A 24138-nucleotide genomic window follows, 5' to 3' on the forward strand; every position below is an offset into this window, starting at 1 on the left:
TCTCCATATCATCTAATCTGGTTAATAATATGGACATCCTTTTGTTGGATTTTTCTAACAACTGTTTGGACATATTAAAAATCATCTTCTTGAACGACTCAAGGTGAGTTTGTTGAGTTTCTTGGATTGTGATTTTTAGCTCTTTGATGAGATTTGTTTTCATCTTTTTCATCTCCTCTTTCATCTCTATTTTCAGCTCCTCCTTCATCTCATTAAAATCACATCCAACAGTAGGTGTTGGAGCCCGAGGAGAAGGTGTGTCAGCCCGAGGACTTGAGGTCGCGGAGGGGGGAGTAAGAATGCGGGCCGGAATCGATTCATAAGCAAGCTTCTTCTTCAAGTTGGCTGCTTCTTTAAGAGTAGCATCAGCCTTTCTCTTCCCCGTGGCAGGTTTGGGGGAATCAGAGTAACTTCTTCATGTTCACTTTCTTCATCTTCATCAAAATCATCTTTTATTACCTTCCCATCAGTAAATCCCTCAAAAAAATCATCAGCTGTCTCGTCGATTTGCTCAAATACATCACCACTGTATAACCTCTTCTCCATGGAGGACTCTTCCATCTCAGTCACATCCGTGGTCTCTAGGGCAGTCTTTACCTCCATCGATGTGTTTTTCCTGTTGGAATGATAGAGTAACAACCTTGGGCGTAGAGGGTCATTAATCTGATTCCTTCTGGCGAATTTAGGGATAAAGTTTTCGATGACCTCATACGTCCACACTTGAAGTGCCAATGCGAACCCATAGATGTTATATGCAAAAGGAGCATAAGGATCTTCAGCCTTCTCCTTCTTGTCAAAAAATGAGGTACAGAGATGTTTCATGTTCTTGTTTAAACCCTTGAGGGTGGCTCTAAAGGTGACCTTCCCCCATGGATATTGGAGGAAAGTGTCCTTGTCTTCCACCATGTTGAGTATTTTTGGAAATATAACTCTTTTTGGGTCAAATGTGAATATGTACTGGCAAATCAGGCATACCAGCCCCATCTTGAATGCATCTTCCTTGTCTTTGCATTTGAAAAAAGCATTCTCGAAGTCGCACATTTTCACACTCATGCTCCCTTTAAAGTATTTCACCGAGAGAGGTGGACAACAGCGCAATTTTTCTTGGTCCAACTCAGGATAAACGCCGAAACATAGGCCGGTAACCAACGCATACTCCTTCATACCAAATACAAGCTTTTGTCCATTCACCATGAAAGTTATCTCCTTGGAGTTTGAGCTTAACTTCCTCATCAACATATGATGTACAATAGTTCCTGAGAACTGCAAGAGGGGGGCTGTGAATAATGATCTGAACTGGGTATTGTACACACTCTCCAGAAGATCCATTTGCTCGAACTTATTAACAATCTTCTTCAGGGTGAGGGCACTTTTCCACGAAATCCGACCGGGAAACTCAGTAACAGTTGTTTCTGCCATCTACAAAAGGAACAACATCATCAAAAATGTAAGAACAAACATGTACACTGTAAGAACTTAGCGAATCGGGAGGTACTTAGCGAATCGCTAGGTACTTAGCGAATCGGGAGGTACTTAGCGAATCGCTAGGTACTTAGCGAATCGAGAGGTACCTAGCGAAACCGTTAACTGAACATCAGACAGCATTAACCATACATAACTAATCAGAATCAAACAATAAAACTTAACATGCAAAAACCCTAAACAAAAAATCTGAAACAAACACCTAATCTTAACATGCAAAGACCAATATCCATAAACAAAAAACCAGAAAATGATCGCTAGGTATTTAGCGAATCGCTAGGTACTTACCGAATCGGAAGGTACCTAGCGAAACCCTAATGGCAAAAAAATATACTGAACAGAAACCCTAATGGCAAAAACATATACTGAACAGAAACACTTAACATTACACTTAACAAATAGAACCGAAACCCATGAACAAAAAAACAGAATGAACAAACCTTAATGACGAACGAGAAGAAATAAGAAATGATCGGCCTTGACAAGATTCAGTGAAGAGAAAATGGGTTAGAGAGAGACAGTCGGGGCGGTTGAAATGAAATGTTCTGAAATTTTTGAATATATAAGGTCTAGCGCGTGGTCGTACGCGCGTCTCTTCAACTTCCGTAGCGAGTCGGGAGGTACTAAGCGAATCGGGAGGCACTTAGCGAATCGGGAGGCACTTAGCGAATCGGGAGGGACTTAGCGAATTGCAAGGTCAACGAGCTCCAGCTAAGAGAAGATGGTTTGAATACGTTTTCGCTACTATATTTGTTTAATAACGAAATCGAATTCAAACCATTCTCCTAGCTGGAGCTCGTAGTACTTAGCGAATCGTCAAGTACAAAATTTTTTATTGGTTTCATAGGTAATCTATCTCGTTTGACAAGGTATCAACAACAAAGTCATGGTTTTGAAGAGAACCTGTGTTAGTAAAATAAACCTTATAATTTTACATGGAAATATTTAGATTCTTCAGAAAAAGCCTTTGAAGATGCTATCATTGATCTCCATTAATGATAGATTCTTCAAAGGCATTTTCTGAAGAATCTAAATGTTTCCATTAATGTAAAATTATAAGGTTTATTTTACTAAAACAAGTTCTCTTCATAACCATGAAGTGATGTAGATACCTTGTCAAATGAAGTTCATGATTAACTATAAAGAACAAAAAATCTTGACACTTAGCGAATCGCGAGGTACTACTTAGCGAAACGGTAAGTCCGTAGCGAAACGGTAAGCAGATCTGAAACGGAAACACATACGCTCTTATCAGATAGAGATTTTCTGCAAATATTAACGAATAACAAATAATAACCTAACGAAATGCTCAAACATGAACCAATATGAACCATATAAGAAATAAGAATCAACAAAACGGAGAAAATAATGGACATAAACGAAATATGAAAAGGTTTTTGAAATGAAGAAATGTAAACAAGAACATAACTGTTTATGACATCTGAAATGAAGATCTACCTCGACGACCTTCAAATAGTTAGAATCGGAGACCTGCACATAAACCCTAGAATAAGAAACCTGCATGCAAAATAGATTTAGGGTTAGAAATCGGCAATAGATAAACATAAATGAATTAGTTATGTTAGAAGAGCTCTGATCGGTATAGATTTGTATGGATATTGGAGGAAACGGAGTCGTCGTCGCCGCCGGCCGCCGGCGTCGCCGGCCACCGTGAGTGAAGGAGAGAATTGGAGAAGAGAGAAAAAGAAATTTAGGGAAATGAAAATATTTGAGTATTTATACAAACCCCTAATCCACTTAGCGAAACGCTAAGTGGCTTAGCGTTTCGCGACAAGGACAAAATCGTATAAAAAAAATAGAGCACCACGAGCGCAAAAAAAATTATAAATTATCACCAGGTCAAATAACCCGGTTTTTAAGGTCATTTCGTCAAATTTCCCGAATATGGAGGTGGAGGCCCTGGAGTGGGTTGGTGGTTGGTGGAGAGAAACCACAACCATGTTGGGTGTAATAATTTATAGGTTAGGTCGTTAAGGAGTAATTAACAACTTTTTTTTAGAAGCATTGAGTGATATCTGGAAATTATTTAAAAAATAATATATATTACATAGAAAATTTAATGGGTCATTTTAATATAGAAACCAAAACCATGAAGGTGTAGAAATCTTATAGTAAGAGAGATTTATCTGATTTGTGATCAATGAAGAAGAAGGAGATGGTGTTCCCACTTGTCGTGTTTCTTGTAATTCTCAGTTTGGTAAAAGCACAACCTTTAGAAAACTGCGACAACAATATCGGAAACTACACTGGCGGTAGTACATACGAAACAAACCTCAATAATCTCTTATCCTCTCTCCACTCCGACATCGACCCATATGGATTCGCCAATCCCACCCCTGGCGAAAGTAACCCCGACCCAGTATACACCCTCTTCTTCTGCCAGGGAGACATAGATCACGACTCCTGCACAAAATGCGCCACCGACTCTGTTTCTAAGCTAACCGCTACCTGCCCCGGTTACAAGCAAGCCTCTGGTGCTTATGATGGCTGCACGCTGCGCTACTCGAGCCGCTCCTTAACCGGTTCTGTTGCAGCCAACTTGTTTCTATACATGTGGAACGTTGGCAATGCCACAAACGTCACCCAGTTCAACCAAGAATTGGGAACGTTGATGGCTGATCTAAGGACTAAGGCGTCAAAGGGTGGCTCACGTCTCAAATTCGCGGCTGCCACTAGGACGATACAAGACTTTCAGACCCTTTACGGGCTGGTGCAGTGCACACCGGATTTGACTGAGCAGCAATGCAATAATTGCTTGCTCAACGCAATCGCTCAGATTCCCAATTGCTGTGACGGTAAGAAGGGGGGTAGAGTTATTACCTGGAGTTGTTATTTGCGGTTCGAGACCTATCTATTTTATAATGATACAAGGGTACTTGAGCTTTTGTCTCCACCACCGCCTTCACCCGGATCCCCACCTCCGATACCCTCACCGCCTCCGCCTCATCTCCCTGCAACAGGTAGGTAATATATATAACATTGATGTTAACATTGTGAGTGACTGACTGACTGACGAGGTCATTGAACAAACAGGAAACAAAACTAATCAGTCCACTGTGACAAGAATTGTTGCTATTTCTGTTTCAACCGTCGTGGGATTCATCTTTATCGTTTCTCTTTGCTTCATCATCATCGTCATCTCAAGAAGATCCAAGAAACATAAGAAGAAGAAGAAGAACTCGGTCATCCCTGAGAAGCCAATCGAAGGACTTGACTTGTGTAAGACAAGACTTGCCCATAATATTTTTTATAACTTATTATTGTCTAATGTTACATAATTATATTTTTAATTGGTACTTCCTAATTAATTAATGGATCTAATTTTGTTGAATTTGTAATCATGGGTTGGACTTGCTTGATCACTTAAGCCGCCATGAATGATATAAGCTCAACTGAAATCGTTCAATATGACTTCAAAACAATTCAAGAAGCCACAGACGATTTCTCCGATGACAATAGGCTCGGACAAGGTGGTTTTGGGGTTGTTTACAAGGGTGAGTTTTCAAATGGACATGAGATTGCTGTCAAAAGACTGTCTAGAGAAAATGGACAAGGCGACCAAGAATTCAAAAACGAGGTCTTGTTGGTTGCCAAACTACAACATAGGAATTTGGTTAGAATTCTCGGGTTTTGTATAGATGGAACCGAAAGGCTTCTAGTCTACGAGTTTCTTGCCAACTCCAGCCTCGACCGCTTCTTATTTGGTACTATCATTATATAATAATCCATTATTAATGAGTTGTAATTGATCATTTGATACTCACCTGCTATAATGTGTAGATAATGTGAAACGAACGCAATTGGATTGGCAAAGACGTTTCAATATCATCGGAGGCATTGCTCGTGGGCTCTTGTATTTGCACGAAGATTCAAGGGTACGAATTATCCACAGAGACATGAAAGCTAGCAACATCCTTTTAGATGGTGAGATGAATCCAAAGATCTCGGATTTCGGAATGGCAAGGTTGTCTGTCATGGACGAGACTCAAGGAAATACAAGCAAAGTGGTCGGGACATAGTAAGTAACATTAATTTTACATATGAAGATCTATCATTATATATTTTAAACACAAATTGTTGTTGCAGTGGATATATGGCTCCCGAATATATAATGCAAGGACAGTTCTCTGTTAAGTCAGACGTCTACAGTTTCGGTATATTAGTGCTGGAGATCCTAAGCGGTGAAAAGAATAATAATAATAATAATAACTCATTCGAAAATGGAGAAGAAGACATGTTGAGCTTTGTAAGTAATTAAAATTTGGATTCATTCCAAGATGTTGGGTGAACTCATTAATTTGTTGTCAATTGGTAGGCCTGGAAATGCTGGAGAGAAAGTAGGGCTGCAAACATGATAGACCCGATTCTGAGAGACGGCGGTGGATCAGTTCGGGAGATGATCCAATGTATTCATATCGGTCTGTTGTGCACTCAAGACATTGCATCAGACAGACCCACGATGGCTTCGGTTGTGCTTATGTTTAATAGCTTCTCTCTTACTTTGCCCGTTCCATCAGAGCCCACATTTCTTCTATCAAGAAGCAGAGACAACAACACTAATAACATGAATTCGCGTGTTTCTGAAGAGTCTGGGCTAATCAGATCATCAGATGGAACAAAAACTAAATCTGAACAATTCTCAACATGCAGTGATTCGATTACAGAGGTGTATCCTAGATAGATTATAATATATATTGTATAGAACTTGACACTCATAGCTTCATGTGATATGTCATATGTTAATCCTTCTTGTTTTAACTTTTAGAAAGCCTCGTCGTTTGTTAAATGAAATGTTTGTTTTTATTTTGAAGTTAGATTTTGAGCACATACCCAACCCTTCCAACAAGTTCCAAATCATCCGCTAAATCTCATAACTCAGGTAAATGCGAATAAATAGATATCTCTCCTCCATCATTTAAATAAATTTAATTAATTTTCAGCTAAAAAGAGTTAGAAAAATGTGACAGATTAAAATAAAAAAATTCTAATTTAAAGACACACATTAAATATTTGACTATTAATAATTTCCTACATTTTTTTTTGTAGCATTGATTATTTTACATTGAACTTCTCATAGACTAATCTTAAAAGAAAAAGAAAATAGAAGATGATCTTCTAAAGTTATTCAAAAATATTGTTTTAATTTAATTGCTTAATTTAAAACAGTGTTTTTTCTTTTCATTTTTTTTATTAAGTCTTATTTTGGTTATTTCATGTTTTTTTTTTTTTATGTTTAAACGATATTTATTTTTATTTTTAATATATATAAACTTTAAAAAAAATCAATTAAGCGTTTTAAATTTTAGTGAGAGAGTGTCGTGTAGTGTAGTTAACATCTTACAAAATAAAATAAAACAAAAAATATAATATTTAGTTTTAAATTATAACTTCTAGTTAGAAGCAAATTTATAATTAATTTATTTACTTATTTTTATGTAGTTCTATATTCATATGAATTGACATTTTGTAAATGGGCATATGTTTTTATTTTTTTAAATAGTCTAGTGTGAAAGACTTGAAATTCATGACATTGAAGATTTAAGACTTCACTACTAACTAAATTATGAATTTATGTAAGAACAACTATATTAGTGTTTACTTGAGTTTCATCTATTGAAACAATATCCTGCTGCAAATGGGGTGCCAAAATCCTAGTTTTTTTCTTCAAATGATACAATACTTTTTATTAATTCACAAGCAATACTAAATTTGATTGGGGCATGCACATGAATAAAAGTGATCATACAAACAAACACTAGGATTCTAGGAATAACTAATTCAATTTGACATAGAAGATTCTTTAACCAACAATTAATATTTTTGAATTCAATTAATAAAACTGTTACAAAATCTTAGCATATAGACGAAGCTCCTCCATGTTCAACGAGGATACGGGTCAGTAAATGAAACATCGTTAATGGTCACGTTATTTTCATTCTGTGGAGAAGGACTAAATTCTTGTTTAGTGCTAACATCATCATCATCCATTAGAAATCCCGGTTTGGAAGGAACTGACAAACTAACCGAAGAGCTATCAAGCATTAGCATGACTGAAGCCATTGTCGGTCTCTTAGCCGCAACTTCTTGCACGCATAACAACCCAATATGAATGCATCTAATCTTTTCTTCAATTGAACCAACACCAATTATGGTTGGATCAATTAGACTTGACATGTCCTCTTTACTCCATTTCTTCCATACCTATATAGAACATAATTAAATTATTAGTGGTCTAATTATATTTATATAACATCCAAATTTCTTAACAATACTTACATAGCTCATCAAATGTTCCGAATTCTCACTTTCTTCAGAACATCGACTATTTTTCATACCAGTAACAATCTCAAGAATCAACACACCAAAACTAAATACATCCGTTTTAACAGAATAATGTCCATAATATGCATACTCTGGAGCTATATATCCACTAAAATAAAACATCAATATATTAATAATACAAATATTTGAACTCAGCTAACATAATTAATAATAGTAGAAAACATAAATCGACCACATACAATGTACCCACAATCCTCCTTGTAGTTTCAGGACTTTTATCAACCTGAAACAATCTTGCTATCCCAAAATCTGATATACGTGGATTCATCTTCTGATCTAACAGTACATTGCTAGCTTTTAAATCATGATGAATAATTGTAATATTAGAACCTTCGTGGAGATAGACAAGTCCTCTAGCAACACCAACTATAATATTGTATCGCGTTTCCCAGTTTAGCAGCATTCGCCTCACCGGATCTGTATACGGTTATAATTCATACAAGCTTAGCTAGCTACAAACACGCATATATGATATATAAAAAGCAATTACACAAAATTAAGAAAATGAAAAGCTTAACTTACGGAAAATAAAATGATCAAGGCTCCTATTAGGTAGGAATTCATAGACGATGAGGCGTTCTTTTCCTTGCCAGCAAAAGCCGAGAAGCTTAGCAAGATTGCGATGTTTTAGCCTACTCATTAACACAATCTCATTCTTAAATTCTGTCTTCCCTTGTTCTGATCCCTCGGCAAGCCTTTTCACAGCTATTTCTTCACCATTGGAAAGCCTACCCTGTAATTAATATATAAACAGAACACATGATGATGAAATAGTTAAAACATTAATTTGAATAGAAAGACAGATAGACAAACAAACCTTGTAAACAACACCAAAACCACCATGTCCTAGCCTATTGGCATTGGAGAAATCATCCGTAGCTTCTTGAATTGTTTTGAATTCATATTGGATGGTTTCAGTTAAGCTCATATCATAACTCGTAGCTTAAAATTGAAATGAAGTCAATTTATATTTAAAAAATAATTCCACAATCTAATTAAGGTTAGAATTGTTGAACATTTAGACAAAAAAAGTTATAAAAATGGGTCTGTCTTGTCTTACATGAGTCAATAATTAGTGTCTCTATTGGCTTTTGATCTGATGAGATAACAGACTTCTTCTTCTTCTTCTTGTTACTTGAGATGACGATGAAGCAAAGAAAAATGATGAGGATGAATCCCACTACGGTTGAAATAGAAATAGCAACAATTCTTCTCAGCTTGGACTGATTAGTATTATTGTTTCCTGTTTGTTCAATGATCACAATGTTATATATAGAATTGTAACATGAAGTTTAATTAGTAGGGGTACATAAGTGTGTACACGTACGTTACGTACCTTGTGCAGGGAGATCAGGTATCGGTGGTGGGGATTCAGGTGAAGGCGATGGAGATAGCTCAAGGACCCTGGTCTGATTATAAAAAGGATAAGTCTCATATCTCAAATAACAACTCCATGTAAGAACTATACCGCCCTTCTTCCCGTAACAGCAATTGGGAATCTGTGCAATTCTGTCGAGCAAGCAGCTATTACATTGCTGCTCCGTCAAATCCGGCGTGCACTGCACCAGACCGTAAATGTTTTGAACGTCTGGTTTGGTCTTATTGGCGGCGGCAAACTTGAGAAGCGAGCCACCCTTTGAGGCCCTAGTCCTCAGATCTATCAACAAAGTTGACAAGTCTTGGTTGAACTGGGTGATGTTGGCTGGACTGGCAAGGTTCCACTTTATTATAAGTGAGTTGGCTGAAACAGAACCGATTAAGGAGCGGTTGGAGTAGCGCAGCATGCAGCCATCATAAGTGGCTGAGGCCTGCTTATAACCGGGGCAGGTAGCGGTTAGCTTAGAAACAGAGTCCTTAACGCATTTAGTGCAGTTGTCATAATCGATGTCTCCGCGGCAGAGGAAAAGGGCGTATGCTGGGTCGGAGGAGGAGGAGGAGGAGTTACGTTCGCCTGAAGTTGAATTGGCGAAACCATATGGGTCGATGTCGGAGTGGAGAGAGGATAAGAGATTATTGAGGTTGGTGTCGTATGTACTACCCTTTGTGTAGTTTCCATAATTGTTGTCGCAGACTTCTAAACGTTGTGCAGTCACCAAACTCAGAATCATGAGATGAAACACAACGTTTCGCCAAGGAGACATCTCCTTCTTCTTTTCTTTGATCAAGGGATAGATCGATCGATCTCTCCTTATAACATATTTTAGAGGTGTTTGGTTTAAAAAAATATAAGAAATAACGATGAAAATGATTGATTAAAGAGTCTTGTTTGTGTAAGACATTTTATAATTATTATTACATTTTGATACTGTTTGGTTTAGTATGAGAATTATCTTTATTATTATTGATGGTGTTTCAAGATCTCTCCTTGTAATATTTCCATTATTATAAGAGTTTTTCTACTGAGACATAGTTTCACTTTGGTTCTCCTTATAATATATATAGAATTGGGTTTTTCTATATATATTTTATTTAATTTACAACCGTAAACTCTTATCTCTTAACAAATATTTAATCACTTAGTGGATTATTTTTAGTTTAATTATTAAGGTAATACCATGGTGTAAAAATTAAACATATCATATAAAAAGTTAAAAAATAAAGTTAGATGGTGAAAATAATGTTGGGGACGCTTTGAATGAATCGGGGAAAGAATGCTTCTAAATATGAATTTTTCTCCTTAATTTTTTACATTTATAATTTTTTTTTTAAACTTTTACATTATAAAATTTATTTATTTTTCTACTACCCAGTGTTGCTCTCTCTATATTATTCTTTATATTATGAATATTTTTACATAGATTCCTCGTCTATATGTATATCCTTAAAATGTGATGTTGCATTTACAACTTAAACTTGTTTAATGGGTAACTTAATATTTATTTATTTGAAAATGATATATGCAATCTAATTTGAATGATAGTCCATTAAATATAATGATAAAAATAATACTAAAATAAAAGTGTTTACAACCAGATTAACCATTTAAAAAAAATAATGAAAATAGAAGAAAAAAAATTTCAACAATAAACAAAACCTAACATAAAATTTAACAAATTTAAAGATATAATTCACCTAAAATTTTCACCAGTTCTATTAAAATTTTGTTATTATACATATTTAGGTGAGGCAGGCAATTCATTTTGGGAAAGAATTTTATTGAAAATGCAATAAAAATATGAAGAATTTTATAAAATCTGATTTATTATATATATTCTTTCTTAATTTTAATTAATTAATAAATAAATATTTATTTATTTTTTATGTAAGAAAAGTGAGGCTATAAGAAAGAAAAAGCAAGGAGAGGAGTACTAACATTTAGGCCTTGTTCGTAGAACAGTTTCTCAAACTAACCTTGTTTGGCGTTCACTTTTCTATATTAACCTAGTTTGTTCATTTATTCCCAAACTAACCTAGTTTACTATTCAAATTTAGTTTTTTTTTTTATTTCAAATTTATTATATATATATATATATATATATATTTAAATTATTATTTATAAAAACTAAATTATTTATATTTTGATATAAATTTTAAATTATTATTTTTATAATTTGATTATTTATATTTTTGATATATAATTTAAATTATTTTTTTATAAATTTAATTATTTATATTTTAATATATATATATATATATATTTACATTTCAAATTTATTATATATATATTTATATATATATATATGGCGGTGTGATTTTCATCCCATAAATTTTTTTTTTACTATTCAAATTATTATTTATATTTATTGGGTTGTCTTTTATTAAAATATATAATTCTAAATATAAATAATCAAATTTATAAAAATTTTATTGTGAAATTATATCCCAATAAAAAGTTGTCAAAATTATTTTAATAAAAGACAACCCAATAAATATAAATAATAATTTGAATGAAAAGTTGTCAAAATTATTTTAATAAAATACAACCCAATAAATATAAATAATAATTTGAATAGTAAAAAAAAATTATGGGGATGAAAATCATACGCCACATATATATATATGTAAATATATATATATATAATCAATTTGAAATGTAAATATATATATATATTAAAATATAAATAATTAAATTTATAAAAAATAATTTAAATTATATATTAAAAATATAAATAATCAAATTTATAAAAATAATAATTTAAAATATATATCAAAATATAAATAATTTAGTTTTTATAAATAATAATTTAAATATATATATCTATATATATAATAAATTTGAAATGCAAAATAAAAATAAAATAATAATAAATGAGTTTGAATAGTAAACTAGGTTCGTTTGAGAATAAATGAACAAACTAGGTTAGTTTGGGAAAGTGAACGCCAAACAATGTTAGTTTGGGAAACTGTTCCTTGTTTGTATTTGGGTTTTCAAAATAACCCAACCAAATCAATTGTCATTTCACTCCCCTTCTCATCCTTCAAATCAATCGAGTCATTAACCAAAATACTAAAATATCCTCTATTTTAAATTATAATTATTTATTTTATTTATATATATCAATACCATTTAAGTCTTTTTACCAAAAAAACATAATTATTTCCTCAAAATTATCTCAAATTATTATCAATAATCATTTTTCTCTCTTTCCAGGTTATTTAAATAACCTTGACCGAACAAGCCCTTATTTATTTAATTTAGATGTCTTCCTTTAATGAAGAAAAAAGAAATGAGTTGTATAATGAAACTATAACAAAATTAAGAATACGAAATTGGTCACATTTGCAAGAGAGAAGAATAAATTTAATTTTAATTTTTCTAAAAAATGGTCATGTTTCTGTTCGAGAAGAGAGAATGAAAAAAAAAATCAAGAAAAATGGTTATGTTTGGGAGGATAGAAAATTTTATTTTTATTTTTTCGAGAAAATGATCATGTTTGAGATCCCAAACATGGCCATTTGCAGGAGAGATAATTTTTATTTATTTTTTAAATTTTTTTCGGAAAAATAACAATGTTCGGAAGATTTTTGTCTCGAATATAGCCATGTTCGGGAATTTTTATTTATTTCTCTCATGCATAAGTGATAGAGCACTTCAGATTCGTGGTCTTACATTCGTTCCTAAATTCGATGCCTCTATCAAGGTTTTAAAAAAATATTTAGATGGGTGTTTAAACTATTTTTATCATTTTTAATATACATCATTTTTTTTTTAAAATAAATAGAATAATATTAACTAAAACAAAAAAAGATTTTCTATGTGAGATTGAAAATTTAGAATTTTTATATTTTAAATCTACTCAACTTCATTTTTTTTCATATTTTTCTAGTCTCTATCAATTTTTTGTTTGAATAATTTCAGTCAAAAATAATACGCGCTTACATCCAAGTCAACCTGCAAAGACTTAGAAAATGAAAGCACTGAAATCTAACATCACGAAAACAAATAAGCATATTGGTCAAAATTTTGATATTGCTTTGAATTTTTTATCTCAAAATCAAAATATTAAGTCAACTAAATAAAATACTCAAGAGTTTGTGAGATATTTGTTTTTTAATTTAATCATGATTAAATATTAATATATAAATTATATTATTCAATTTATTAAATAAAATTTTAAAATATTTTTTATTTATAAAAAATAAAAATTATTATATTATCATATATTAATAAATTTTAAATTTATTTTTCAAAAAAAAATCAATTTTTAAAAATTATTATCAATCAATATAATGCTTAGAATTTTTTTTATCAAGAAATAAAATAATTGGTAGTTTCATCCATGAAATTTTTGTAAAATTTTAAATTGTTTCTTAATTTTTTTATGATAATAAATAAATTTAAAATATATTTTTTACTAACTATATAAATTAACATGTATTTTTTAAATAATTTATTTAAATATTTTTTACTATTCCTTTTATTCAATAATAATAAATTTAATTATATTATTTTAAATTAGTATAATTATTTTTATTAAATAATAATATTATAAATATTTATTAACTATTTAACAAGTATAAAAAATAATGCTAAATAAATTAATTTTATATTAAATTAACTTTTTTTTTATTATTTTTTAATATATTTAAAAAGATTAATATTTTCGATTATATTTTAAATTAATTATTTAATAAATAATTTATCAAATATAATATATACTTAATATATGTATTAATTAGTTGAAACTTGGAAGGAGAGTAGCCTCTAAAGTCTGGGTGGGAGAATAAGAAGTCAAGAACTATTAAACCGCGTATGAACCCACAAATTTAAGTCTTTGTCAGTGTCAGCCAGATTTTTGCACTGCCCTAATTTAACTTCTTTTTATATAAAATATTTGTCTAAATCTCACCTTAAATAACTGTGTAATTAAATCATTTTAAAATAAGTTTTTTTTTTACTAAAGATGAAAATGAGAAAAAAAGAACAAGAGAAAGGTTAGACACTTTATTTTTTATTTTTTATTTTGGCTTATATAAGATTTATTCTTGTACAACTCAGCTCAAACGGTGAGAAGAAGTGATTATGGTTCACTTGTCAGGAACCAACGTTTGTAAAAGTGACTATAGTTCACACGTCAGGACCCATGCCGACACTACTCAGCCTAAATGGTTAGAAGTAGTGAATATAATTTACACGACAAGACAAGAACCATTCCGGCACAACACAACCCAAACAATAAGAATAAGTGACTATAATCATTTCTAAAATCACAAAAATGGTATAAACTCAAGACTATGTCATACCTCTATTATATATTTTTTAGTAAAACATCTCAAACTCCTTTTATAACAATAAATTAATATAAAAAAATCTCAAACATTTGTTTATTAATTTTTTAACTCCACCAATTTTATTTTGCCAAATGAATTCTTTATATTTTTCTTCATAATTGATCAAAACTATATGCAGTATTGATATATCATGAGTACAAACAAATATGCTTTTAATACAAGACATAATTTAACATTGTTTTTATCAATAAAACAAGTAATTAAGATAGACTATCTTGGATACATCTCTGTAATTGAGTCATTGCCATTTGAATATTGTTCAGAACTATTATTAGTTCTAATTGATCTGATCAGCCCAGACTCTTCAGACTCTTGGAGAGGTAACATGTTGGTGGTGTTGGCTATTCTAGATAGAAAAAATGCAGGTTCTGATGGTACTGGCAATGTAAGTGAAAAACTATTAAACATAAGCACCACCGAAGCCATCGTGGGTCTGTCCGATGCATTGTCTTGGGTGCACAAAAGACCGATATGAATACATCGGATCATCTCGCGAACCGATCCTCCTGCATCTCTTAAGATTGGATCTATCATTTCTGAACCCCTCCCTTCCCTCCAACATTTCCATGCCTACCAGAAAAAAGAGATAATTAATATCCAAATTGAAACCTTTCCAAAATATAATAATAATAATAATAATAATTACTCACAAAGCTCAAAATGTCTTCTCCATTGTTGAATGAATTATTATTCTTCTGACCGCTTATGATCTCGAGCACTAATATTCCAAAACTGAAAACGTCGGACTTAACAGAGAATTGTCCATACATTATATACTCCGGAGCCATATATCCACTGCAACAACAATTCAATTTGTGTTTAACACATAGATCTTTATATGTAAATTAAAGTTCTTAATTAATCCTCTTTTTAGTTTACTTACTAGGTTCCAACGACTTTGCTTGTATTTCCTTGAGTCTCGTCCATTACGGACAACCTAGCCATTCCGAAATCAGAGATCTTAGGATTCATCTCAACATCTAAAAGGATGTTGCTAGCTTTCATGTCTCTGTGGATAATTCGTACCCTTGAATCTTCGTGCAGATACAAGAGCCCGCGAGCAATGCCTCCTATGATTTTGAATCGTCTTTGCCAATCCAATTGTGTTCGTTTCACACTATCTATAGATTAGCAAAATTATAGTAGGTCAATATCGAATGATCAATTACAACTGATCATTAATAATGGATTATCATATATTGTGAGTACCAAATAAGAAGCGGTCGAGGCTGGAGTTGGCAAGAAACTCGTAGACTAGAAGCCTTTCGGTTCCATCTATACAAAACCCGAGAATTCTAACCAAATTCCTATGTTGTAGTTTGGCAACCAACAAGACCTCGTTTTTGAATTCTTGGTCGCCTTGTCCATGCTCCCTAGATAGTCTTTTGACAGCAATCTCTTGCCCATTTGAAAACTCACCCTTGTAAACAACACCAAAACCACCTTGTCCGAGCCTATTGTCATTGGAGAAATCATTCGTTGCTTCTTTTATTGTGTTGAAGTCATATTGAACGATTTCAGTTGAGCTTATATCATTCATGGCTTAATTGATCAACAAAATCAGGTTATAAATTAGCTAGCTAGCCAAGAAGTAAAATTTTAATTCTTCAACAAAATAAGTTCATATGTTCTGTCTTGTCTTACATGAGTCAAGTCTCTCGATTGGCTTGGCAGGGATGATCGGGTTCTTCTTCTTCTTCTTCTTATGTTTTTTGGATCTTGTTGAGACGATGATAAAGCAAAGAGAAAAGATCAACATGAATCCCACCACGCTTGAAATAGAAATAGCAACAATTGTGACAGTGTGATTACTATTGCCATTGCTGTTTCCTGTTCCACGCACAACAACATTCTATTAATTATTACAGCTATTTGTAGAGACAGATTTGCTTATGGTGTACCTGTGGGGGGAGGAGGTGATTCCGCCGCCGGTGAGGGTGGTGGTGGGAATCCAGGAGATAAAGCCTGAACCCCGGTCTGATTATAAAATACATAGGTCTCGAACCGAAAATTACAACTCCAGGTAATAACTCTACCCCCTTTCTTCCCGTCACAGCATCTGGGAATCTGAGCGATTGCGTCGAGCAAGCAATTATTGCATTGTTCCTCCGTCAAATCAGGTGTGCACTGGACCAGAGCGGAAATGGTCTGAAAGTCTGGTATCATCTTATCCGCTGCGGCGAACTTGAGACGCGAGCCACCCATTGCCGCCTTGGTCCTCAGATCTATCATCAACGCACTCAAGTCTTGGTTGAACTGGGTTGCGTTGGTGGAGTTGAAAGGGTTCCACATGTAATAAGTATTGCTTGTTGAAACAGAACCGGTTAAAGAGCGGTTCGAGTAACGAAGCATACAGTATTCGTAAAAACCGGAGGCCTCTTTGTAGCCTGGGCAGGCTGCCGTAAGTTTATAAACGGTGTCGTTAACGCATTTCCTGCAGGTGTCGTGATCGACGTCTCCGCGGCAGAGGACGAGGGCGTAGGCTTGGTCGGAATCGCTTCCGGCGGTGGAAGTGGTGAATCCAAATGGGTCGACGGCGGAGGGGAGAGAGGATAGGAGATTTTTCAAGTTTGTTTGGTACGCGCTACCGTTTGTGTAGTTTCCATTGTTGATGCATACTGGGTGTTCTAGCAGTGCATGTGCAGTGCCCAAACTCATCATCATCATCATTAATGCCAAGAGAAAACGAGACACAGGTGTGAACACGTTTCGCCCAGACTCCATCTCCATCCTCCTTCTTCTTCTTGTTTTTCCTCGTCTTCTTCATGAAAATAAGTTGTCCATATAATGAGTTCTACCTTTTCCTATGTCAGCTTCTAGATAAACTCCTTGACCGGTTAACTGACTATTCTTTTCAAAATTATATTTCATTAATAAACATTATTATATTACAATTTTATTTTTCTAAAGTCATTAAATCATCAACTTATTCTACATAAATTGATTGTACTTCAGTCAAATGAAGGAAAAAAAGAAAAGGTTGAAGTTGGTTATGTTCATTGTTGTTCAATAAAAGTTGTTTAAAGCTATTTTTTTTTAGTTCGGAGAATAATAGGAAGATCCTAATACGATACACATGAATAAAAATATATTGTTAGAACTAGGGCCGGTCCTAGGGTAAGCCCAGCAAGCTTCCGGGCTAGGGCAGTCCACTCCCCAGGGCAACCCATTTATTAAAATAAACAATACATTTCTAATATTTTTAAAATAGAAATAAATATAACCTAGTGATTTAGGATGTAAACAAAATACTTTTAACTGGTCATGAGTTCTAACCTCACGAAAACCGTTTTTTTAATTAATTTTTTAGCTGTCAAAATTGACGTTTTTTTAGGTTGGGGCATCCCAAAACTCGGGGTCGGCACTGGTTACAACGTCCTGCGTTTGTTACAACGTTTTGCGTTCATCAAATTTGGTGTTAAATTTAAAATATAAAGTGTTATTAGTTGGTTAAAGAGTTATACTTGTTTGGTTAGGTTGCAATTTCGAAACATACCTATAGTATTTTTAATTTTATTTTTAACCGTTTTAAGTTTATGGACGGGTCAACACAGAATCCGACCCAAATATTCATTTAATCTCACATATATATCAAAATTAACCACAGCTCTCGACCCGCAATTCGGACACTTTCAAAATTAAGCATTATTATATATATATATATATATATATATATATATATATATTAGTTAGTTAAAAATGTCCCGAGTTCATTAAATTTGGTGTTGAATTTAAAATATAAAGTATTATTAACCTAGTTGGTTAAATAGTTGTATTTGTTTTGTTAGGTTGCGGGTTTGAAACATATCTATAGCATTTTTAATTTTATTTTTAACCGTTTTAAGTTTATGGGCGGGTCAACCTAGAATCCGACCAAAGTATCTATTTTACTCTCACATATATATCCAAATTAACCACAACTCTCGACCCGGCAATCCGGACACTTTTAAAATTAAGCATCATTATAATTATATATATATATATTATGTATTAATATCATGGTTGATAATGACGGATCCAAAATTCAGAGTTGGGGTGAGATTAAAAAAAATTGAGATAAACTTAAAAAAAAGTAACGAGAAAATTTTGAATTTATATTGAATAAAGGTAAATTTACAATTTTTTTAATAATTAAATAAATAAATTACGAGTAATTTCCAATTTTTAACATAAAAAAATCTACATAGATCCATCTCTATCAAATTTTACTAACACTCATAATTTTTAGTAGAGATTTGTCTAACACTACATTATTGGTTTGTTCTACTTAATCTATTTTTTAACTCATGAGTATGAAACTATAAACTAAAACTAAAACGAGTCTATATTGAGTCACCCTAAAAGAATTTCAAGATAGTTAGAATCTTATTTTTTGGAATTTTATTTTTTTACAAATATAAAATAATATATAATATTTAGATTCTCAATAAGTTGTTTTGATTTTTAAATATTATTTTAATATTATTTTAATATTATTTGTAAATTAATATTTAATATATAACTCTCATTTGAATTACTAAGAATTAACTCAAGATATAAAAAAATAAATATTAAATTTTGACACCTAAAATAAATAAATATATATATATATATAATTAATATATAATTATAATCCTAAAATACATAATATAAACATACAAAAATAAATACAAATACAAAACTTTATTAATCAAACTTTTATTTCATTATAAATATTCAAATCTAAAAATTATATTCAAATTGAGCATTGTGAGAATTAGAGCTCAAGAAATAAAATTATTAATTCTAATTAAACCATCATAATTTCATAAAATAAGTTACAAGTCACTGGGTTAATAATTTAGAACGGACTTGGGTTGCCAATCCTGATATTTTTAATTATTAAATTATTTAATTAACTTTTTTTAAAATCTTTTTGTATGAAATATTTTTAATTATTAAAACATTTAATTTATTGATTATAATAATTTATTTTTATAAAATTAAAATTTTAAATATAAAAAATATTATAATAATTTAAATAAATTTTTTTATTTAACAATTTCAAAATATATATATATCAAAATTTCAAATAACTTAACATCAAACAAGATATAAAGTAATTTTTATTATTATTTAAATAGTGAATAATTTTAAATCAAGACATAAAATAGAATTATTTGAAACTCAAAATTTAAAATCGAGCCAGTGGAGTTAATGAATTTGCCATCTTCACCCATTTGAGCAAAAAGAAAGTAGTAGAGTCAGTGATTCTTCGTTATATCCTCACTTACCAGATTTTGTCGAAGCTTCTTATAGTACACAATGACGCTCAGGAAACTTCTATTATCTGCCAATATCGGAAAGTCCGAACAAACTTTCCGTTTAATATTTAGTAACTTACCTATTGCCGAGGTTTCTCATTTTTCTTCCGGCAGCCCCACGTCCATCTCCACCAGTTACCGGAATTTCTCCCACTTTGCGGATGACTCAGTAATTTCTAAAAGGTGAGATCTTTAGGCATGTGATATTTTTTTACAGGAATTACTCTGCTCACGTGCACACTACGTGTTCGTGAAAATGCCTCTATTAACCAGACTCTTCTTATCTTGCTTATGATCGTTTAAAAACGATTCAGTCTTCTTTTTGTTCTCTAATGTGCTTAATAATATGACATTTTATCCTTTAGATGCTTCATCATGCTTCTTTTTACTAGTTTTATTTTATTGAACATTCAAATAATATTTACTGATATCTGAAATTGAAGGTTAGAGGATAATTGTAGAAATGGTTATCAAGAATTTATGCATTGGAAAAATGGAGGAGGAACATTCCATAGGTCAGCATCCATTGCTGAAACAGCTGTGATTGAATATGGAGCCATAATTCATCCCGAAGCTGTTATTGGTGAAAATGCTCATATAGCATCAGGTACTATAATTGGACCTGCAGTTACTGTGGGACGATCCACCAAGACAGGGTAATTTCATATAAACATTTTATAGTCCTTGTCTATTGTTATTCCACCTTATTTTCTCCATCTGTTCTTCTGTCTTTACATGCATTCATTCATGGTTGCTTCCAAAGAAGAGGATGCACGGTTCTTACTTGGAGTTGCATAACATATACAAATTTGTCTGTGTTAATGCAATCAAAACAATTTTTGCAGGAATTCTAATAGAAAGGAAGTTCCTTGCTTTATGGTTCATGTTTCTTGTCAATGAACATAACTTCACTTTTGATTCTTTTCAGGTATAATGTTGTCTTGAGTAATTGTGTGATAGGTGATTCATGTGTTATACACAATGGAGTCTGCATTGGTCAAGATGGTAATAAAGCTGGTTCTTATAAAATTTAATATAGCCCTCGAGAAATTGTTTAACATTTTGTTCATAGGATTTGGTTTTTTCTTGGATGAGCATGGAGAGATGGTGAAGAAACCTCAGGTTTGTCATTAACAACTAATTAATTTGAAGTACACTGAATATGACCTGAATTTATTTTACGTTATTGTCTTCCTTTCCTGGTTGCTAGATGCTGAAAGCAATGGTAGGGAATCATGTTGAGATAGGGGCAAATTCATGTATTGACAGGGGCAGGTGAAATTTTGTTCATACGATAGGATACCCTTCTTCTACTTGAATTCTTCCCTTTTGATGAAGTGTTGTAGAACTAACAGTGTGATTATGCAGTTGGAGAGACACGGCCATAGGAGATCATACAAAAATAGATAATTTAGTTCAGGTTTGTTTTCATTCCCCTATTCATGTGTATCTATCTATTCCCGGTTGTAGAATTAAACCGTGTAGTTCATATTTTGATATTGCAGATTGGGCACAATGTAATTATAGGGAAATATTGCATGCTTTGTGGGCAAGTTGGTATTGCAGGTTCAGCAATGTATAATTATTTACAGCTATGAATCTTTTTGTTACTTCCAAAGATTCAATATAAAAAGGATATGTTCTTTCCTTTTTGGGTTAGGATCGGTGACTATGTAACTTTTGGTGGAAGAGTAGCAGTTCGTGATCATGTCTCAATTGTATCAAAGGTAACCTTACCAAAATTTAGCAGTAATATCTCTTTGATCTTATATCAGCTCTTTTCTACAAAAAAAAAAGACTTGAAATCAGTTAGTATCACTATTGTGATGTGTTTAGAATGGGTAATGGATGGATGAACAGGTAAGGTTAGCGGCGAATAGCTGTGTAACGAAGAACATCAGTGAAGAGGGCGACTATGGTGGCTTCCCTGCTGTAAGATTTTCTTTCTCGAAAACTACTTGTCATGGCTAATTGATGGTTCTATGCTTCAGATCTAACATTGGAAGGGTGGAATTGTCTTTTTCTCCAGGTCCCAATCAAGGAGTGGAGAAGACAAGTTGCCAGGCAAAGACAACTAGGAAGTTCACATCATCAAAACAAGTGAGTATGTATATTATCATTGACTCCTTTTAGGCTATGTTTATGTTTGGAAGGAAATTTGAATTGTAGTTGAAATTGAAATCTTAGAGTTTGTCATTACCCCGATTTTCAACTTCTACATTTGTTTGCATGCGAGAGAACATCATGATCTAATTGACTGTCATATTGTTTTTAACCATTGAATTAAATTTGTATACATTCTTTCAGTATGTTTTCATTATTTCCCGACTTTTTGTTACCAGTAGTGAATAGGACACTTGTAATTTCTTTGTTTATGGTTGACACTTAACATTCATAATTAATTAGGTGCAGTAATTTAGTCATTTAGGGAGATCTAGGTTGGTTGCTCACAATAATCAATGGGTTATCTTCTACCCTATCATAAAGTCAACTTAAACCACTAATACCTATTATCATGTCAGGCTTAGTTTAGTAAGTAGCAAAATAATAAACAAAACGTTTTACCAAACTATTTGCATTACTAGTTAACGAATAAACTGGACCAAATAAGCAATAAGTGGGTGGATTAAGCTGCAATCAAACATACCCTCAAACTAATGAAATTAAGCTACTTCATAACCACATTAATAGCTATATATATAATCATGCAGCTGCCAGCTGTGTTCATAAAATTAAACCTTTTTATGACTAATATATAATAACTCAATTATGTATACATACATATAAATGGCCAATTTGTCTATTTGTTTGTTATTATTTTTCTTATTGTATTAAGAAAATGTATACATAAATTATTTTCCTTGAAACATACATTCTGTGAGTTAGCTAGCTAGGGTTGTTTGATTTGCCAATTGACAGAGAGAAACAGCAAATTGGTTAAAGTCAACTGTCATGCTCATTGAATTATTAGAGTTTGTTAATATATATATATATATATATATATATATATATATATATATATATGTTTATTGATGGTTGAAATGTATAATTATTAATACAACAACAAAAATATATGTAACTGGAAATTGGAATGATGTCAGTGAGCTTTCTTCTCTACCTTACTTGTTCTTTTAATGGAAAATCCTCTTTGAACTGAATTAAGGGTTGGTTTTCAGTGGACACTGTAATGATACCAATTACAACATCTTCTTGATTAGTGTCTGTCTCTTTCACTCACTCACACACTCACACACACACACACACACACACACACAGAGTTTGGCCATGCATGGGGCTAGCTAGCTAGGGTTTATAATGTGTAACTTTACTTGGAAGAGAATTTTTGCAGAAATTGATCTTCTTATTTGGCCCCAACTCCCAAGCATGCAATGACAGTACTGAAACGTGAAAGCCTTTCTCCTTCCAAACGAAGCATGCCCTCACTTTAGTTTCAACTTTGACCCAATTTGGTATATGTAGTGACTTCTAAGGTTCCATTCTTCAACTCTTTCTATTTTTTATTTTAATTTATAAAGCTACTGTTTTTAGTGAGAATCGAACTTTTGTTAAGCAAAACTCTTATAATTTGAATTGCTTCAACTCTTTTCTTTATTATTATTTGCTTTGATGTTTTGTAACCATTAATAAAGTTGCTGCAGTACTTGTGATTTCTTTAGAGTTCTTATAGTCCCACCCAATAATGATTGCTAATTAATATTTTCATCCCATATGAACAGTAATTTCACTTTTTTTTTGTGTGTCAAGTCTTTGCAAATGTTATATGAAACCTAACATTTTTATTATTCAAATGTTAAGGTGGTTTGAGTTATGGTGTTGAGAGAACAAAAATTGAATAGAATGGGTTAAGTCTAATTTGGAGATCATCAAATAAATAAATAACTTAATTGCCCTCGAATTTGAATTGTTTTAATAAAATATGACTAGAATTTTGAATGGCGTAATATGACCTATTACAATTTTATAACTACTTATTTAGTATTAGGATTTAAAATTAATAAAAACATTAATGATGAAAATGATGTGCTTGATATATTAAATATTAATACAGATTTGTTTTGGTTAAAGTTAATGGCAAATTAAATAATATCTAATTAATTAAACTATCTATCTATATATAAAGATAAGATTGGACACTTTGCATCATTATGCATTACACATAGGTGGGGCCCATAACCCTAACAGTACACCTCTACATTCTCGGGCGCCGTTGTTCTTGCGTATAGTCAATTGTGTATTTATAAATTATCAGATATTTAAA

At 32.2% G+C, this 24138-nt stretch overlaps 3 protein-coding genes and 1 pseudogene across 4 annotated transcripts; 2 read left to right on the forward strand and 2 right to left on the reverse strand.

The window, feature by feature from the left end:
• Positions 1 to 3629: 3629 nt before the first annotated feature.
• Positions 3630 to 6220, forward strand: LOC124914496 (cysteine-rich receptor-like protein kinase 25). The gene is made up of 6 exons (XM_047455055.1): positions 3630 to 4463; positions 4537 to 4722; positions 4872 to 5207; positions 5284 to 5521; positions 5590 to 5749; positions 5819 to 6220. The coding sequence occupies exons 1-6, from the start codon at positions 3644 to 3646 to the stop codon at positions 6182 to 6184; spliced, it is 2106 nt and encodes a 701-aa protein (XP_047311011.1). The 5' UTR covers positions 3630 to 3643; the 3' UTR covers positions 6185 to 6220.
• Positions 6221 to 7383: 1163 nt separating this feature from the next.
• Positions 7384 to 9986, reverse strand: LOC124916376 (annotated as a pseudogene).
• A 4744-nt stretch (positions 9987 to 14730) lies between these two features.
• LOC124914122 (cysteine-rich receptor-like protein kinase 25) lies at positions 14731 to 17330 on the reverse strand. Its single transcript, XM_047454604.1, has 6 exons — positions 16479 to 17330; positions 16222 to 16407; positions 15787 to 16119; positions 15461 to 15698; positions 15228 to 15372; positions 14731 to 15147 (listed from the first exon to the last, which is right to left on the reverse strand). Exons 1-6 carry the CDS (start codon positions 17305 to 17307, stop codon positions 14788 to 14790), a joined length of 2091 nt encoding a protein of 696 aa, XP_047310560.1. The 5' UTR covers positions 17308 to 17330; the 3' UTR covers positions 14731 to 14787.
• Positions 17331 to 19744: 2414 nt separating this feature from the next.
• LOC124914124 (probable UDP-3-O-acylglucosamine N-acyltransferase 2, mitochondrial) lies at positions 19745 to 23586 on the forward strand. 2 transcript variants are annotated; one of them, XM_047454606.1, is made up of 11 exons: positions 19745 to 20042; positions 20303 to 20515; positions 20788 to 20864; positions 20932 to 20981; positions 21070 to 21134; positions 21228 to 21279; positions 21365 to 21435; positions 21520 to 21586; positions 21720 to 21791; positions 21889 to 21963; positions 23209 to 23586. In XM_047454606.1, the coding sequence occupies exons 1-10, from the start codon at positions 19861 to 19863 to the stop codon at positions 21961 to 21963; spliced, it is 924 nt and encodes a 307-aa protein (XP_047310562.1). In that variant the 5' UTR covers positions 19745 to 19860; the 3' UTR covers positions 23209 to 23586. The 2 variants fall into 2 exon arrangements, with proteins under 2 accessions (XP_047310562.1, XP_047310561.1); XM_047454605.1 differs by having other exon boundaries at positions 21889 to 21959; positions 23209 to 23585.
• The last annotated feature ends 552 nt before the right edge of the window (positions 23587 to 24138 follow it).

Source organism: Impatiens glandulifera, chromosome 9 (assembly GCF_907164915.1).
Source record: "Impatiens glandulifera chromosome 9, dImpGla2.1, whole genome shotgun sequence".
Taxonomy (NCBI): Eukaryota; Viridiplantae; Streptophyta; class Magnoliopsida; order Ericales; family Balsaminaceae; genus Impatiens; species Impatiens glandulifera.

What these genes read in the sequence shown, in the direction of transcription:
- LOC124914122 (XM_047454604.1), bottom strand. Translation starts at nt 17,307, where the DNA reads ATGGAGATGGAGTCTGGGCGAAACGTGTTCACACCTGTGTCTCGTTTT. An exon ending in ATCACCTCCTCCCCCCACAG is followed by an intron (nt 16,408 to 16,478) that starts GTACACCATAAG and finishes TGCGTGGAACAG; the next exon opens with GAAACAGCAATGGCAATAGT. An exon ending in GAGAAGACATTTTGAGCTTT is followed by an intron (nt 15,148 to 15,227) that starts GTGAGTAATTAT and finishes TTTTTCTGGTAG; the next exon opens with GCATGGAAATGTTGGAGGGA.
- LOC124914124 (XM_047454605.1), top strand. Translation starts at nt 19,861, where the DNA reads ATGACGCTCAGGAAACTTCTATTATCTGCCAATATCGGAAAGTCCGAA. An exon ending in ATGTCTCAATTGTATCAAAG is followed by an intron (nt 21,587 to 21,719) that starts GTAACCTTACCA and finishes ATGGATGAACAG; the next exon opens with GTAAGGTTAGCGGCGAATAG. An exon ending in ACTATGGTGGCTTCCCTGCT is followed by an intron (nt 21,792 to 21,888) that starts GTAAGATTTTCT and finishes CTTTTTCTCCAG; the next exon opens with GTCCCAATCAAGGAGTGGAG.
- LOC124914496 (XM_047455055.1), top strand. Translation starts at nt 3,644, where the DNA reads ATGAAGAAGAAGGAGATGGTGTTCCCACTTGTCGTGTTTCTTGTAATT. An exon ending in AATCGAAGGACTTGACTTGT is followed by an intron (nt 4,723 to 4,871) that starts GTAAGACAAGAC and finishes TGATCACTTAAG; the next exon opens with CCGCCATGAATGATATAAGC. An exon ending in CCTCGACCGCTTCTTATTTG is followed by an intron (nt 5,208 to 5,283) that starts GTACTATCATTA and finishes TATAATGTGTAG; the next exon opens with ATAATGTGAAACGAACGCAA.